Genomic DNA, 16,484 nt, shown 5'->3' with positions numbered 1-16,484 from the left:
CTGAAAGCGCTGCACTGGTTGCCTATAGCGTACCGGGTCCGCTTCAAAGTGCTGGTTATTACCTTTAAAGCCCTATATGGCCAGGGACCAGTCTACCTAAGGGACCGCCTTTCCCCACATATTCCCCCAAGAGCACTACGGTCGGGGAAGCAGAACTTGCTGGATGTACCAGGTCCCCGAGCTATTAAATGCGTGGTGACCAGGAATAGGGCGTTTTCAGTGGTGGCTCCTATCTGGTGGAACGAGCTCCCAGAGGAGATCAGGGCTCTGCGGGACCTAGCACAGTTCCGCACAGCCGGTAGGGTAATCTGGAGTTTGAGCACTTGAATGAGATTTCAAGAGATAGCCATCTTGGTTTTTATGCGAGGAGTATTGAATATATTTTTCTATGATTATAACTGGTTTTAAAAATCTTAATTGTATGTATTGTTTTATGTTATGTTATGACTTGGTAATATGACTTGTAAGCCGCCCTGAGCCTACGGGGAGGGCGGGATAGAAATATAAACAAATAAATAAATAAATAAATAAATAAATCGCCGATATGGTCATTGACAGGCTACACCTTCCTAACAAGCTTGTTGTTTTCAGTAGTCTGTTTCATCTTCCTTTCCTTCCACCCAGCTCCATAGTTTTATCTGCTCAACCAGATCTTCCCTGTTAGCATGTTTTAGAAAATGAAAACAATAAATAAATAAATAAATAAATAAATCGCCGATATGGTCATTGACAGGCTACACCTTCCTAACAAGCTTGTTGTTTTCAGTAGTCTGTTTCATCTTCCTTTCCTTCCACCCAGCTCCATAGTTTTATCTGCTCAACCAGATCTTCCCTGTTAGCATGTTTTAGAAAATAAAAACAACTTTTCCTCTTAATTCCTCTTCCTGTTTTCTAAACCTTTCTTCTTTCTTCATTTGGCTCTCTTCCTTTCATCATATGCCTTCATTTCTCTTTTCTCCCTTCTAATCCACCCATTTATTAGTTTTGGTATCAACTCCTTCTCATCCCTGGTTGGCAGTTTAAGATGTACTTCAGGGTAGTATAGCAGCTAAGAATTATGAACAGAAGCTGGGGTGGAGAGTTAGTATTTCCCATGATCTATCAAACTAGTAAAAGGATGCATGGTAATGGAATGTTAATCTGTTTTAGTGGTTACATATGTGGAACAGAAGTTATAACTCCTTCTCCCTTAATTAGATTTAATTACATTTTAAACACTGTACAGGCAGTGGGTTGTTGTTGCATTGGTTGGACATAAATTATCCCTTTGAAATGCTGCTTTGCTAGTATGGACATTAAGCTTCAAGTTATATGACAAATGGTATAATTTTTAAAGAAAATATGTCAGCTAAATGAATCCCAATGATACCAGTACTTCTCATCTAGCACCAATACATAATCATATATAGCTTTTCTGCTAGATAAAGGTACACGGGTAAGATGAAATACATTTTTGCTGATTTACTTACTAAAGATTTATTGTGATATAAAGTTCTTGTGAATTACTGCCATTTTGTCAGATGTGTCCTGTATTGGTACACATACATATGTGTGTTAGACACATGGTTTGAGTCCAGGTAGAATATTTCTCTGAGAGCCCATGGTGACTCTCAGCAGCCCTGGACATATGAAGCCTCTCCTTAACTTCAGAAACTACCCTCAGATTATGGCTATCACCTTGCTTGGAAACTCTGAGTTTGACCCACTATGGATATTCTCCTTTCTATAACAATCCTTGACTTTAGTTTGAGCCCAGAAGCACTTTCTCAGAAGTGTGGGTGCACACGAAAGCTTGTAATTTGAATAAAACTTTGTTGGTCTTAAAGGTGCCACCCCTGGACTCAGATTTTGTTGTACTTCTTCAGACCAACACAGCTGCCCACCTGGATCTAAATCCTTGAATCTAAAGATATTATAGATAGTGATTTCACAAAGAACTCTGGACAATCTATTTAGAAGAGAAAACAAAAATAAAATAATCTCTATTAGACATGATCCAATAATGAATCCCTCGTTTTAATATGATGGCTACCATATTTCCCCTCTAATTTTGGCCTTTTAAGTGACCTGTGCGTTCTGTTTGGCCCTAGACAGACATTTACTCAATTGATGCTTTATATATTTTCAGTTAGAAGTTGCCACTTTTCATTCTTCCCAGAAGTTAAAGGTGCTATTTGATACCATTTCCACCCAGACTTACTTTATTTATTCATGTCTGCTTGGCATTCAGTGTGGTGCAGTGGTTAAGAGTGGCAGACTCTAATCTGGAGAACTGGGTTTGATTCCTCACTCCTCCACAAGAAGCCCACTGGTTGACCTTGGGTCAGTCACAGTTCTCTCAGCTCCCTCTCAGCCCCACCTACCTCACAAGGTGACTGTTGTGGGGAGAGGAAGGGAAGGCAATTATAAGCCACTTTGAGACTTTTTAGGGTAGAGGAAAGCAGGGTATAAAAACCAACTCTTCTTCTTCACAGTAAGGGTTTGAAACAACTTCCTTCCCCTTCCCCTGATATCCAGCATGATGAAAAAATTGGCAGACAGAATTCAGAAGCTTGCCCACAGTTCTGTGGCTGGTCAAGCCAGATGATAATCACAAAGGGGAGCAAGAGAAGGAGGACAAGGAGGAGGAGGAGGAGGAAGTAGAAGAAGAAGAAGACCCCTCTGAAACTATCACCCACTCATTTTATTACAAAAATGGAGACCCCCTTCCACCCAAGGGCTGGTGTGATTACCACTCGTTTTAAGCTAATTATTATCAAAACAATCCATCCAGACCATATTAAACTCAGCAACAAAGGCACTCATGTGGCAATCATTCCAGCATTCTGTTATGTAAACTGCCAAAGAAGGTGTACTCCAGTTTCCCTCTAATGGCAGGCCATTCTAGATCATTGGAAGAATTACCAAAAAGTGCCCTGGAGTGGACCAATACTGATTAAACCATCTTATGAGAAAGAAGCACAAGAAGAAACTACTAGGACGAGTGACCCTAGAGTAGGGACACAGGCCATTAGAGATCGTTTTTCTACAAGGAAATATCTTTTGCATATATTATATAAACCTTATTTTACAATGTCAGATTTCTTCATCTGGCAGCAAGTTGGGTGCATATATTGCTACAGGATGGAAAGGTGAGAGGTGCTGATCTTTGCATGCATCTTTTCCAGACTAGTAAATTACTTTCCAGACTCTAGTGACCTAAATTATACTTTTTAAGCCACATTACTTTCTCAGTTGCTTTATCACACTACACTTTGCCCTGAAAGCCTTTAATTATTAAGGAATGCAAAGGAGGGGGGTTGTCTTTCTCAAAGTGAGTAAGAAAATGTCTGTCAGTCATTTTGCATTTTGGAGAACTCTATTTCTTCCTAACCTTGTCACCCAGAAAGCGCTGCCTGTAGCACATTTCCTCCCTCCTCTCTTTCTGAACACAAGGAGAGCTGTTAGAGAGTGACCTTGCAGAGCTGGGCAAACACATTATGTGGGATCAATTAATGGCTAGCAGAGTGAGTCATACTGGGAGGGAGCTTGAGGCTTGCTGCATCTAGCAGAACAGATATCCCTCAGGACCGGAGCAGAAAAGCCCATCTATATGAGGCAGCAACGAAAAATAAGGGAAAATAGAACATACTACAATGAGACAAAAAAGGCAATGAATGAGAGAATAAAGGCACAAATTTGAAGAAGGTTTTAGAGAATACCACATGATTATTGGTTATTATGACTGCCTATTAAGCAACACTCGGGCCATTCTAAATATTAAACTCCAACCTGTCTTTAATACATGTTGGACTGAAGCATCTCACCCACACAAAAAGCACATTTTACGACCACTTTATAAATGCAAAACTGAAATTGTGCACATACACACATATGCTTGGACAGCAAGGAAGAGGAGGGGATGGGTGCATGTCCATGTTTGTTAGAGCCAGAGGTGCTTTCATTAGATTCAAACAGTAACTGACTCCCAGAGAGATTCCTGCTCTTATTTGATAAGAGATGCTATTTTACCACACATGAAACTGCATACACTGATCAGACAGTATAGAACTGCCAGCTAAGGCAAAAACAAGCTCATTACCAAAAGACACTGCATCGACTCCTGGCCAGCTACCTTAGATAACCAGTGTTCATCTTGATTCATTTTGCAGTTCTTATCTTTTTTTATATACCTTATGCATTACATTGATCTCTTTAAGATTAATCAAGACAAAAGACTTCTCATAACTGCACCCAGTAGTGTGCATTTGTGAGGGAGTATGAGATGGGGAACAACCAACATTTGAGAAGATACCAGGATGCCCTAGAAAGCATGAGCATCCCTGAAGTCACGTTCCTGGGATCCCAAATCACCGCAGACAGTGACAGCAGCCATGAAATTAAAAGACGCCTGCTCCTTGGGAGGAAAGCGATGACGAACCTAAACAGCGTGATAAAAAGTAGAGACATCACCCTGCCAGCAAAAGTCCGCATGGTCAAAGCAATGATATTCCCAGTAGTCATGTATGGCTGTGAGAGTTGGACTATAAGGAAGGCCGAGCGCCGAAGAATAGATTCTTTGAAACTATGGTGCTGAAGAAGACTCTTGAGAGTCCCTTGGACTGCAAGAAGATCAAATCAGTCAATCCTAAAAGTAATCAACCCTGACTGTCCCCTGGAAGGCCAGATAATGAAACTGAAGCTCAAATACTTTGGCCACCAAATGAGACGGGAGCACTCACTGGAGAAGACCCTGATGCTGGGAAAGATTGAAGGTCAAAGAAGACGGGGACGGCAAAGGATGAGATGGTTGGACAGTTTCATGGATGCAACGAACATGAAATTGAGCCAACTTCAGAGGACGGCGGAAGACAGGAAGGCCTGGCGTGATCTGGTCCATGGGGTCGCAAAGAGTCGGACTCAACTGTGCGACTGAACAACAACAACTATCTCTTCTAGTCTTTTGATCTTCTCCGATAAATTATACCCAGCCAATTGTGTTGGGGCAACAAGGACATAAGAACATAAGAGACGCCAATGTTGGATCAGGCCAAAGGCCCATCCAGTCCAACACTCTGTGTCACACAGTGGCCAGAAATACCAGTGCCATCAGGAGGTCCAGCAGTGGGGCCAGGACATTAGAAGCCCTCCCACTGTTGACCCCCCCCCCAAGCACCAAGAAGACAGAGCATCACGTGCCCCAGAGCCCCTAGCTATACCTTGTGGCTAATAGCCACTGATGGACCTCTGCTCCATATGCTTATCTAATTCCCTTTTGAAGCCGTCCATGCTTGTAGCACCCACCACATGTAACTGTGTCTCAGTTTGCAAGCAAAATATTATTTTGATACAGGAGATGACAGATACACCTGTGTGACTTATAGCTATTACTTGGATCAGAAAGAAATTCTTACTTTTAACAGTGAGGTACATGGACTTGCTGACGTCAGCCCCCACATCATTGCTGACCTTGCAGAGGTAGTATCCACTATCTTCCTCCAGTACATGCTTGATCAACAAGGAGCCATTTGTGAGAAGCTGGATCCGCCCATTCAAGGCAATTGGCTGGAACTGGGGGACTCCAGCACCTACAGTTGAAATAAAAGAGGGAGGGAAGAAGGCTGAAAAGAGGAATTTTTGGATGAAGACAGCACACAGTAATCATATGTTAATATGGACCATCTAAAACTTTCAGGATTCTCAGTCATTTAAGCAAAAGAGAAAAAAACACTTTATGCCAAATTATAAATCATATGAGGAAGTAGTAAAGGGACTTCTTAAGCAAATGTAATCATCTCACAGCACACGTCTAGAAGGAAGAAGGAAGAGACAGCTTTTAAGGCAGCTTAGGGTGCATTCAGAAAGACAGCTAATCCCACCATTATGCCAGCTCAAATTTGATCCCGATCTTTTTAATCCATCCTCGCATGACCAGACATCTCCCGGGGGAATCGCCTTACCGCATGCCTTACCGCTGTGGATTGTCTAGATGGCGTCCACTGAAGGAGGCGCGTGCGGGCAGTGGCTTTTTTAAAAAAACAAAAGTTTGCACGTGCGCATAGGCATGATATTGCGTCATTGGTTATTTGTGCATGTGCAGAATCAAGAATTTTTTTTAAATGGCACCCATTTGGGATGGTCTGACATCAGACCATCCCGAACGGGTGCCATTTTTAATTGCATGCTGGAACGATCAGATGGGGGAAAGTCTGCAAGTGGCCCATCGGAACTGAAAACTCTAGATTTAAAGTAGTATCTTTTTAGTATGGCTTCTAAGCATGGCAAAACGGGATGCTCACAGAAGATGGACGTTTCCCAGATGTTGATGTTTAGACATTACATTTAAATCCATGAGGCACCCGTGCCTCACGCAGATCTAAAGAACCGTCTGAACGCACCCGTAGGTTATAAGCCACATTTGTTGCACTGAGGCTGCTAAATCATTTGCAATTAAACATTTAGAAATGTATGCCATCCATATAATGCCAAATAAATGAACATGGGGAATATCTATTGAAACAACTATGGATATCTCAGCAAACCTAGGAACAGGTGTTCAGCTATTCAATATAATCAGGGACAATGACATATGGCATTCATGACAACTGTTAGCTTGATCCTTTGTAAATCATCCTAGGCAGAATCTAATGAGTGCTTTAAGATAGACACAGGTTTGGAAGCTGTATTCATCATATATACATAGCAGAATTTCCCACAAAATTAACATTTCCTATTTCACATTAAGAAATGTTCTAAATACATCAGCAAATACACATTAGTGCAGTGTCTCGAGCTAAGGAACAGGAAGCTAAGTCAGGAGGATGAAAATGGAGGAAAAAGCAGGCTTAGATGGCAGCTGAAGCAGCAGAGAGAGCAGGCAGAGGCTAGGAGACCAAGAGAAAGACATCTGATAGAAAGAAAGATGGGATGCTACAGGCCTCCAGACCAGGATGAAGAACTGGATGCTGCCCTCCTTGAACAGCTTGACAGGCTATCCAAACAACATGACCTGGTAGTTATGGGTGACTTCAGCTTCCCTGATGTGTGCTGGGAGACAAACTCTGCAAAGCGTCCATAGTCACACACATTCCTGACCTGTCTGGCTGACAACTTCCTTCATCAAATGGTGGAGGAAGCTATGAGGGGCTTGACCATACTCGACTTAATATTGACCAACAGGCAAGAAATGGTAGATGGGGTGAAGGTTGGTGGGGACTGTGAGGGACCAAGGAAATACATAGCCACATGTACATGTTAGATTTCAGTAAGGCAGATTTCAATAAACTCAGAGACATGATGAAAATCATTCCATGGGCAAGACTGCTTGAAGGGGAGGGAGCAAGTGAAGGGTGGGCTCTCCTAAAACAAGAGTTCTTGTAAGCTCAAGTCATCAGTATTCCAACAAGAAGGAAACATGGTAGGGGATCCAAGAAGCCAATGTGGGTGAACAGAAAACTGTGTGATGTGCTAAGGGAGAAAAACAAAATGTGCAAGAAATGGAGGCAAGGGCATACCTCTAAAGAAGAGTATCTGCAGGTTGATAGGCACTGTAGGTCAGGCATCAGAGAGGCCATAGTTCACAGTGAGCTAAAGCTGGCCAGGTAGGCTCGCTACAACGAGAAAATCTTCTTCAGGTATGTGAGGAGCAAATGTAAGATGAAAGAGGTGATGGGCCCACTGTTGGGTGAAAATGGAGAAAATCTGACAGAAGACAGAGAGAGAGCAGAAAGGCTCAGTGCCTCAATTTGCCTCATATAGAAATGGTAGTAGGCAAGTCATGGCATCAAGGCTGCTGGTTGACAAGGACAGAGAGGTAGTTGAGAAGCACCTGGCTGCACTGAATGGGTACAAATCCCCGGGGCCAGATGGTATGCACCCAAGAGCGCTCAAAGAACTTTCTAGAGAGCTTGCAGAGTCTTTGTCCATTATCTTCCAGACCTCTTGGAGGAAAGAAGATGTGCCACAAGACTGGAGGAGGGCAGATGTTATCTCAATTTTCAAAAAAGGGAGGAAGGATGACCCAGGAAACTACAGGCCAGTCAGTCTGACCTCTGTCCCAGGGAAGATACTGGAGCAGATTTTAAAGGGATCAATCTGTGAGCATCTAAAGGACAACTCAGTGACCTGGAGAAGTCAGCACGAATTTGTCCCCAACAGGTTCTGCCAGACCAACCTCATTTCCTTCTTTGATCAAGTGACAAGCTTACTGGATCATGGGAATGCTGTTGATACTGTTTACCTGGATTTCAGTAAAGCTTTTGACAGGGCTCCCCATGATGTTCTGATGAGTAAACTAAAGGACTGTGGACTAGGCTCTAGGATAGTTAGGTAGATAGGGAACTGGCTGGAGAACCATACTCAAAGAGTAGTTGTCAATGACACTTCATCTGAATGGAGAGAGGTGTCCATTGGGGTGCCACAGAGCTCGGTTCTGGGGCCAGTATTTTTCAATATTTTAATAAATGATCTGGATGAGGGTGTGGGCTACTCATTAAATCTGCAGATCACACCAAATTGGGAGCAGCAGCAAACACACCAGAAGATATAGAATTCAACGAGATCTGAACACGCTGGAAAAGTGGGCGGATGTGAACAAGATGCAATTTAACAAGGACAAGTGCCAAGTTCTACATCTAGGTAACAGAAATGAGGAACATGCATACAGTGTGCAGTTTTGGAGGCCCCAGTTCAAAAGGGATGTGGACAGAATGGAGCTGGACCAGAGGAGAACGACGAGGATGATAGGGGGCCTGGAGACCAAGCCTTTTGAGGAAAGGCTAAGGGGCTTGGGAATGTTTAGTCTGGAGAAGAGGAGGTTGAGGGGGGACATGATTGCTTCCTTTAAGCAGGGGTCATTTCGTAGAAAAAGAGCTGCAGGAGCTCATTAGCATGCCTAATAAGCTATTAGCATATGCCACGCCACTTGACATCACCGGAAGTGATGTAAGAATGGGAAGCTAAAGGGGGGGCATCTTCAAAAGCCTCCCCTTCCCTTTCCCAGCCGGCCTGCCAAGGCGGGCTGGGGGGGGGGAAGCGAAGAGAGAAGGGGTTTAAAGTTTAAACCCCTTCTCTTTGGAGTCACACTGCCACTGTGGCACGATCTCTCCATTGTATTCTATGGCCCCATAGAATAGAATGGAGGAATTGTGCCACTGCTGCGGCATGACTCTAAAGAGAAGGGGTTTAAACTTTAAACCCCTTCTCTCTGGAGTCGCACCGCAGTGCCGGCACAATCTTTCCATTGTATTCTATGGGGCCGTAGAATACAATGGAGAGATTGTGCTGCTGCTGCAGCGTGACTCTAGAGCAAAAGCGCTGGGGGGTGGGGAGTTGGGGGCGGGGCTTGCCGCCACTGCCATTTGTTCCCACTCCTGGGCTCCTGGAGCGGTGCTCTGGCACGGTGCTCCAGGAATATGTCATGAATCTCCCGCCGGAGCTCTTCTCGCTGGGCCTCATCCACTGCGTCTGATCCTCTATATCACCGTCATACCTCCCAGCATCTTATCCACTCTCCGCAGTGAAAATGTAGTCATAGCGACTTGCACCCCCCTGGGTGGGGGATAGTTATCCAAGACTCTCTAGTGTCCACGGAGAGTCAGGCCCATGAATAAGGATCGTGCCAGGGCCTCTCCAAACCATACATATCCACTCCCCCACTAGCCCCCAAGAGTGGCATAGTGGTGATGGGGATCCCGGTCATCACTGGGATCTCTTCAGCCAATGTGACTGGAACGTCCCCGTTCTCTTCGCCACTCATGGTGAGGTGCGAGGTCCGGGGCTATAAGGAGGTCTGACAATCTGTCAGAGTCCCACAGCAATCAGTTCTCAACAACACTCCTTCAAGAGGTTCACATTTATTGAGTACAGTAAAGGCAGGTCTTTTGAGCATACATTCATTATCAGAACTAAAAGCAAGCAAGCACAGGCTAGTGATATACAGAAATCAAAAAGGGTCAGTGGGATGTTCGGGGCCAATCAGAAGTTACGCAAAAGCCCGCCTAACCTAATGGGTAAGCATTCCCAGGGAGAAGGAGTAACAAGGTACCAAGATAACCAGCTCAGACTAACGGATGATAAGGGTGCAGGGAGAAGTGAAACTAAACATTCCAGAGAAACAGACAGAGGTAATTTTATCCAGTGTTCAGCATCCCCCCCCCACCAGTCCATGGCAGCTGTGGAGCTGACACCTGTTATGTAACAAATTATCCCAGAAGATTAGAAATATCTGCAATTTATATCTTCACTAAGGAGTCTGAGGCTGCAAGACACAAGCTACACACTCTGGAGTAATCCTATGGAAGTAGCCCTCTGGAGTAAGCAGATTTGTAACATTCTTCACTTTCACACCACCGTTGCCTCAATTCCTTTAGTCACCTTTCTGCAACATCTCGTTGTTATAAAGTTAAAAATTCCAGTGGGCTAGTGCAAATATGAGGCTACTCAGCTTTTTGGATCCTGCCTGCTATCTTCACAGGGAAGCCTCTTGCTTCCTTGTGAAAATTGAAGCTAATAAAAAAAACCTTCACTTGACTTCAGGAGAAAAAAGGACTATAATTTTGGAAATGTGTGTATTAAAGGGCTTTTCTGTCATCATATCAAATATTTCTTATATTGTCATTAGAGGGTGAAAAATACCTTTTGAGTACTTCCAGACAATTGTGGGGACAGGATAGCCTTCTGCGGAGCAGTTGAGAATGACAGCTTTTCCATAAATCCCATCTTGATCACTTGGCTGAACCACAAATCTAGGGGGGACTGAAGGGGGGGGGAGAGGAAAGAAAGCAGAATCATAGTGATTTACACTGCCAAAAAGCAAACCCCAAAAATGTATAGGAACAATATTTGCAGATAAGGCAGCCAATGTGGTAAAGGGCTGGATGAACTGAGGAGACTTGAGTTCAAATTACTGCTCAGATAAGAAGCTCATAAGTAAAGTTCCAATATAGTTTTTGGGAAGCTAAAATGAGATAATTATAATCTTATTGTTCCACTTCCCTAAGATCTTTGGAAGAAGCAATTTGCAAATATCCCTAACGAAAAGCATTGTTTTGCAAATGAAATCACAAACAATTTGTGAAAGTTATTATACAAAACCAACTTGATCTTCTCAACAGCTGCACCTTGGTAGGATGTACCTTATTAAAACAACAGCACCTCCTTACTAGGGCAAGATCACAAACCATGTCCTCACATCAAATCCTAGAGACCGACTGACTTCAGTGATTGCACGGATACATTGTATTTCATATTAAGTTTAACCATCTGTACTTATCCATCCATCTGAAACTACTTAAGAAATTGGATAGGTGATCTTTCCCAGTCCCCGAAGAGCAATTATAACTGGAAGAGACCTTCCACCATGTTAATAGGGCAGTCAACAGTAGCAGCAAAAAAGTTAAAAAATAATCACCAACTCAACAGTGAAACCATAAGTAGAAGTGTCAGTAAAAATCCATAACTAAGGGAGAGCACGTAAATACATAGAAACAAAACCCTGGGTTGGGCTCCCCCCTTCCTGAGACCAACCAGGAAGGAAGTGTTCACCATCTTCCAGGAAACCAATGACAGGGAGCTGATCTGGCATCTTGATAGGAGAATTCCAAAATATGGGGGCTATGGCTGAGTAAGCCCTTTCTTCCCTGCCCACCAACCTCACTTCAGACAAAGTAAGCATAGAGACAAGGGCAACACTAGATAATTCTAAATTACAGGCAGGTTCATGAATGTGACTGCTTCTCATTCAGTGGTAATAGTTTAAAAAGAGTTAAGATGACAGGCTGAGATTTTAATTCGCTGAACTCACCAGGTCCTTAAAGATCAATGTGATAGCTAATGAGCCTCAGAGTGTAATGACAAAATGGCTGAAGTAAATAGTCACAATATACTATGGCACTGATTTTTGAAAATTCATTTAAAATGTAAAGAACCTCTGTTAGTTTGAAATGTCAGAAATTATCTAAACTTTAGTAGAATAATAATCTAGGAAAAAGTACTTTAAAAAGCCAACTCGGCATAACTGGTCTTTATTTTCTATTTGGTTTCTATAAATTCAGGTGTCTTGCCAGCTAATTTTCCAGCACACCAAAACTAAAATACAACTATGAAACTTAAGAAGAGACTTATGACGCATTAAGAATCGCACAGATAGCTACAAATTATAGAAAAAAAATGCATTTATTGAAAATAATTTTGAATAAATAATAAAAGGTAATTCTTAATAGTCTTTTCTTAGTTAAGTGTCATGGGTGTATTTTGGTTCTGGTGTGCTTTATGTCCATGGTACACTTTCTTTGAACTTCTTTGGCTAATTTTCTGGTGGTACTGGTGAGCATGCGTTATTCATTTTCAATGGAGGGATCAAAACTATGACCTTGGATCAGCTGCCTCCATTCAGATTGATGGGGTAACTCCTGTAGGCAGAGCTACTCTTTGCAAATTGAAACAGTTGTCCTCCAAAGAAATCAGTGGGTCAGGATGCTTAATTGTATCTTGCATGTTCCATGTGCATAATTCTAAAAAAAAGAGTACACTATAGTAGAAAATAATTTTCATTGATCCAATATTGATTCTTCTCTTCAGTGGGCCACTGGAATGATTAAACTGAATCTAATATTGGAATATTTGTGCTTTGCTTTTAGGTTCTTGCAGTTAAAAAGATGAAAGAAATTTAATAATCCAAAGCAATGGCTGATACATTAATGAATGAGATCATTAAGCTCTGCACTTAGCTGTTATTAAATCTGGTCATCACACCTTTGGAGTCAATTTAGCTGTGAAGTTTCTTGGAAAGAAGTGCATCTCTGAAGAAAGTGCATAGAGAGGCATGCTGATTACAGTGATGGAATGACAATGTTAAATATTATGTACATCTTTTAAAAATAGATTTCACTACTGCCACAGAAATTAGCAACAAGAAAACAACATTGGCTGTTCAGTGCCAACATGATCATTTGTCACTTTCACTTTCCAATCACAGACTCTTGCTCTGTTCTTTATTTACCAACTATCACTGAACTGCATGCAGTCAGGTGTTTACAAATCAGCCTTTTTAAAATCCTCTCCAAGATTTTGCCTGGGACAGAGGTTAAACTGACCAGCCTGTAGTTCCTTGGATCATCCTTCCTCCCCTTTTTAAAAAACAGGGCAACATTTGCCTTTGTCCAATCATTTGACGTATCACCCATCCACCAAGAGCACTCGAAGGCAATGGATAATGGCTCTACCAACTCCCAGGCTAGTTCTTCAAGCACTCTTGGGTCCATCCAGCCTAGGGGACCGATACCCATCCAAAGCATTCAGATACTTCTGAACAGGGGTCATTTCGCAAAAAAAAGAGGTGCAGGAGCTCATTACCATAACTTATTATCTTAAGTTATTTGCATATGCCACACCCCCTGACATCACCAGAAGTGTGTCAGAAGGCAACACCCACCACTCAGGCTCCACTGGACTGTTTTGGATTGCTAGCTATTAGTGCGGGGGGGGGCGTGCAGATCTGTCCTCACAAAGAAGGGAGAGCTTGTACCTGAATAAAACTTTGTCTTAAAGGTGCCACTGGACTGTTTTGGATTGCTAGCTATGGGGGGGGGGAGCACAGATATGCCCTCACAGAGGAGGGAGAACTTGTACGTGAAGGCGGGCTGTGGAGGGGCTCTGCAACTTACCTGGCTGCTTCTTGCTCCTCATGGTCCGACTGAGGGATGCTGGGAGCAGGGGGTGGGGCTTGTTGCATGTGTCCACCCCTTGGGCTCCTTACTGCCGGAGCTTTGCTCCTGTGCGCTCCCGCAGGAAATGACCTATGTTTCTGAATGACCTCTGCACTTATATCCACCTGCAAACTCAAATCCTGTTTACCACTCTCCCCAAGTCAGCCTCAGCTCTCCTTCAGAAAGAAGACTGATGCAAAAAAAAAAAGAAACAAAGAAGACTGATGCAAAATAGGCATTAAGCCTCTCTGCCGCTGTTTTATCCTCTGTCAAGTTTTCTCCATTTTCACTCAGTAATGGACCTATCATCTCCTTCACCTTCTGTTTACTCCTCATATAACTATAAAATAAAACCTTATTATTATTGTAAGCTTCCTTGGACAATCTTAGCTTATTCTGAGCTTTGGCGTCACTAACATCCACCCTACAGCTTTTATCACCCTATAAGTACTGTTCCTCAGTAATTCACCCTTCCATTTTCTACGCACAACCTGTATTTTTGCTCACCATTGAGCTCTCTGTTCACCCATGTCAGGTTTTCAGATCCCTTATCATGTTTCCATATTGTTGGAACAGCTATAGCTTAAGCCTGCAAAGCTCACGTTGAAAAAGAACCCACCATTCACTTGCCCTTTTCCCTTCCAACCCTCTTCCCCATGGAATCCTTCCCATCATCCAACATATGTGTTTGACTAAAAACACTCTTAATATCCCACAAAAGAGAGAATTCTAACAATATATGATTGCTTCCCCCAATGTGCCTACCACTCTCACCTTATCAACCAGCTCTTTCCTATTAATTAAAACCAAATCTAAAATAGCCACTCCCTAGTTGACTCTTCTACCTTTTGAAAGAGGGTGTTATCGTGTAAACAAATCCAGCCTAGGATGACACCTGGGTACCTGACAGAAAAAGTCTCCAAGCACACCAGGGAAATTAATATCACCTATAGCCACAAGATCATATTGTTTGGACACATTGCCATGAAGTAGGGCAATATGAGCAGGAGAGGCTGAAATGGTTGGATGTCTACCACCTCAACCAAAGGCCTTTTCATCTCCTCACATCCTCATTCAGGCCCATGATGATCCACTTCTAACAAGTCCACCACAACTGAACCTTCTGTCAAACTCTAAAATCAATCGGTCAGCTCCAGTGGTATAGAGTGTTGCCTAGCTCTACACCTCCTAGCGCAAACCATACTCCATGACTGAGATGCCTCCAATTTATTATCCTTCTGATCAGTCTCTCCATCTCTTCATAGAGCCTGTTGGGTCTTATCAAGGAAATTTCCTCCGTGCCTAATCTGTTGGAGAGCAGCAATACATTCCTCCAGGCCACCTACCTTCTACAACAGAGTCACCAGTTTACATTTCTGGCAAATATAATCTCTGCTTATCTCTGGGAGGAAAACAAGCATATCACATACTTTACAGGTGACTATGAACCAATCCTCTTTATCCATCTCTATCCACTCTGAGTCCCAAACAGGAGGAAATAGCTATTTTAAAAAATCCCTCTGTCCTAAAATAAAAACTGCTACAGGTCTAACCCTTCATTCACTCATCAGTGCACTTTTTTATAAATCCAGCTGAGATTTATCTTGCCAGCTCCACGCCTGGAAGAACTAATATTTTATAAACCAGCAGCAGATGGAAGGACCATCAACACCAACCACAGTATGCTGTGGCAGGCTTCTAATCTAGTCTGGAGCTTCACAGCCAAAACCATTACAATTTTTAAATGTAATTAAAAATAGATGAATAACCTGATAAAGTAGTCAAAATCTAGTTGTCAAATAAAAACTAAAAACTCTTCATAAACAACTAAAAAAAAGGTGCAGAACATGCCAATCACATCCAATCATGTCTGATCATGTCTAATCATGCTTCTCCCATGCCATGTTTTGTGTACTTTGGGCCCTGAGGCCTTTCTTTTATCAATGAAGGACTTCCTACAACTGTCAGTCACTTGTCACCGAGATGGTGAGCCTGTGTCTGGGCTGTACATCTTCAGGTGTAGGCTCACATGACTGAACAATCCCCCACAGAAAAATTCCCTGCAAATACTATGCCAGGAACAATGTTCCCTCTAAACTGTGGAGTCTTGGGAGCAAAAATTCTACTTTGTGAGCTACTGACATTAAAGTTGTGAGTGAGTGATTTGGCTACTGCATACATTAGTTTGCTCTGGAGCCATCCTTCCTGAGCTGAGACAAAAAAGTGTGAGCCGGAGGCTAAAAAACTGTGAGCTAGCTCACCCTAACTCAGCTTAGATGGAACACTGGCCAGGAACATATGTTCTTGCCTAGCCTTCTCTTTGATATGCAAGTTTTCTGTGAGAGAATTAATTTTAGTATGGAGGAGCATTATCTTAAGCATTTTCCAGTAAGCCCCAAACTGATTGAAACCACAGACCATATCAATTTTTTTATTTCGGTACTGATTTGCTTACATTCTAAATTAATTATCATCTCTCCTTTATTATAAAGGAGTTTTGGGTGCCAGAATTCTAAAATGCGCCCCGTTAGTGTATGGGCGGAAAATATGCCACTCAGAAGAGCTGCCTCCAATGACTGGCTCCCTCAGCCAACCTGCCCTGCCATTGGCTGGGTGGCTGGGAGGGAAGGGAGCCAGTCATCGGAGAAAGCGTCTTCTGAGCGGCCATCTTCCCCACATAGACTAAGGGCCGCTTTCAGCCCAGCGGCGAACGGAGCCGTCCGCCGGCTTCCCCCCCTCCAGCCCCCATCCTGCCCAGCGAACGGGCCCTGCACGGCCCGTCCGCCGCCTCCCTCCCCT

The 16,484-nt window shown here is 43.1% G+C and overlaps 1 protein-coding gene across 1 annotated transcript in view; it reads right to left on the bottom strand.

The window, feature by feature from the left end:
• Positions 1-16,484, bottom strand: part of DSCAM (Down syndrome cell adhesion molecule) — a 272,597-nt gene that overhangs the window by 230,660 nt on the left and 25,453 nt on the right. Inside the window, exons 7-8 of the mRNA XM_015425577.1 lie at positions 10,615-10,734; positions 5,394-5,567 (exon numbers count right to left, since the gene is read on the bottom strand). Coding sequence (XP_015281063.1) covers positions 5,394-5,567; positions 10,615-10,734 — 294 coding nt within the window. The remainder of the gene's footprint in view (positions 1-5,393; positions 5,568-10,614; positions 10,735-16,484) is intronic.

This window comes from Gekko japonicus, unplaced genomic scaffold (assembly GCF_001447785.1).
Source record: "Gekko japonicus isolate JY-2015 unplaced genomic scaffold, Gekko_japonicus_V1.1 scaffold868, whole genome shotgun sequence".
Classification (NCBI taxonomy): Eukaryota; Metazoa; Chordata; class Lepidosauria; order Squamata; family Gekkonidae; genus Gekko; species Gekko japonicus.
Note: the sequence above shows the minus strand (reverse complement) of the source record. Positions and strands in the feature narration are given on the sequence as shown.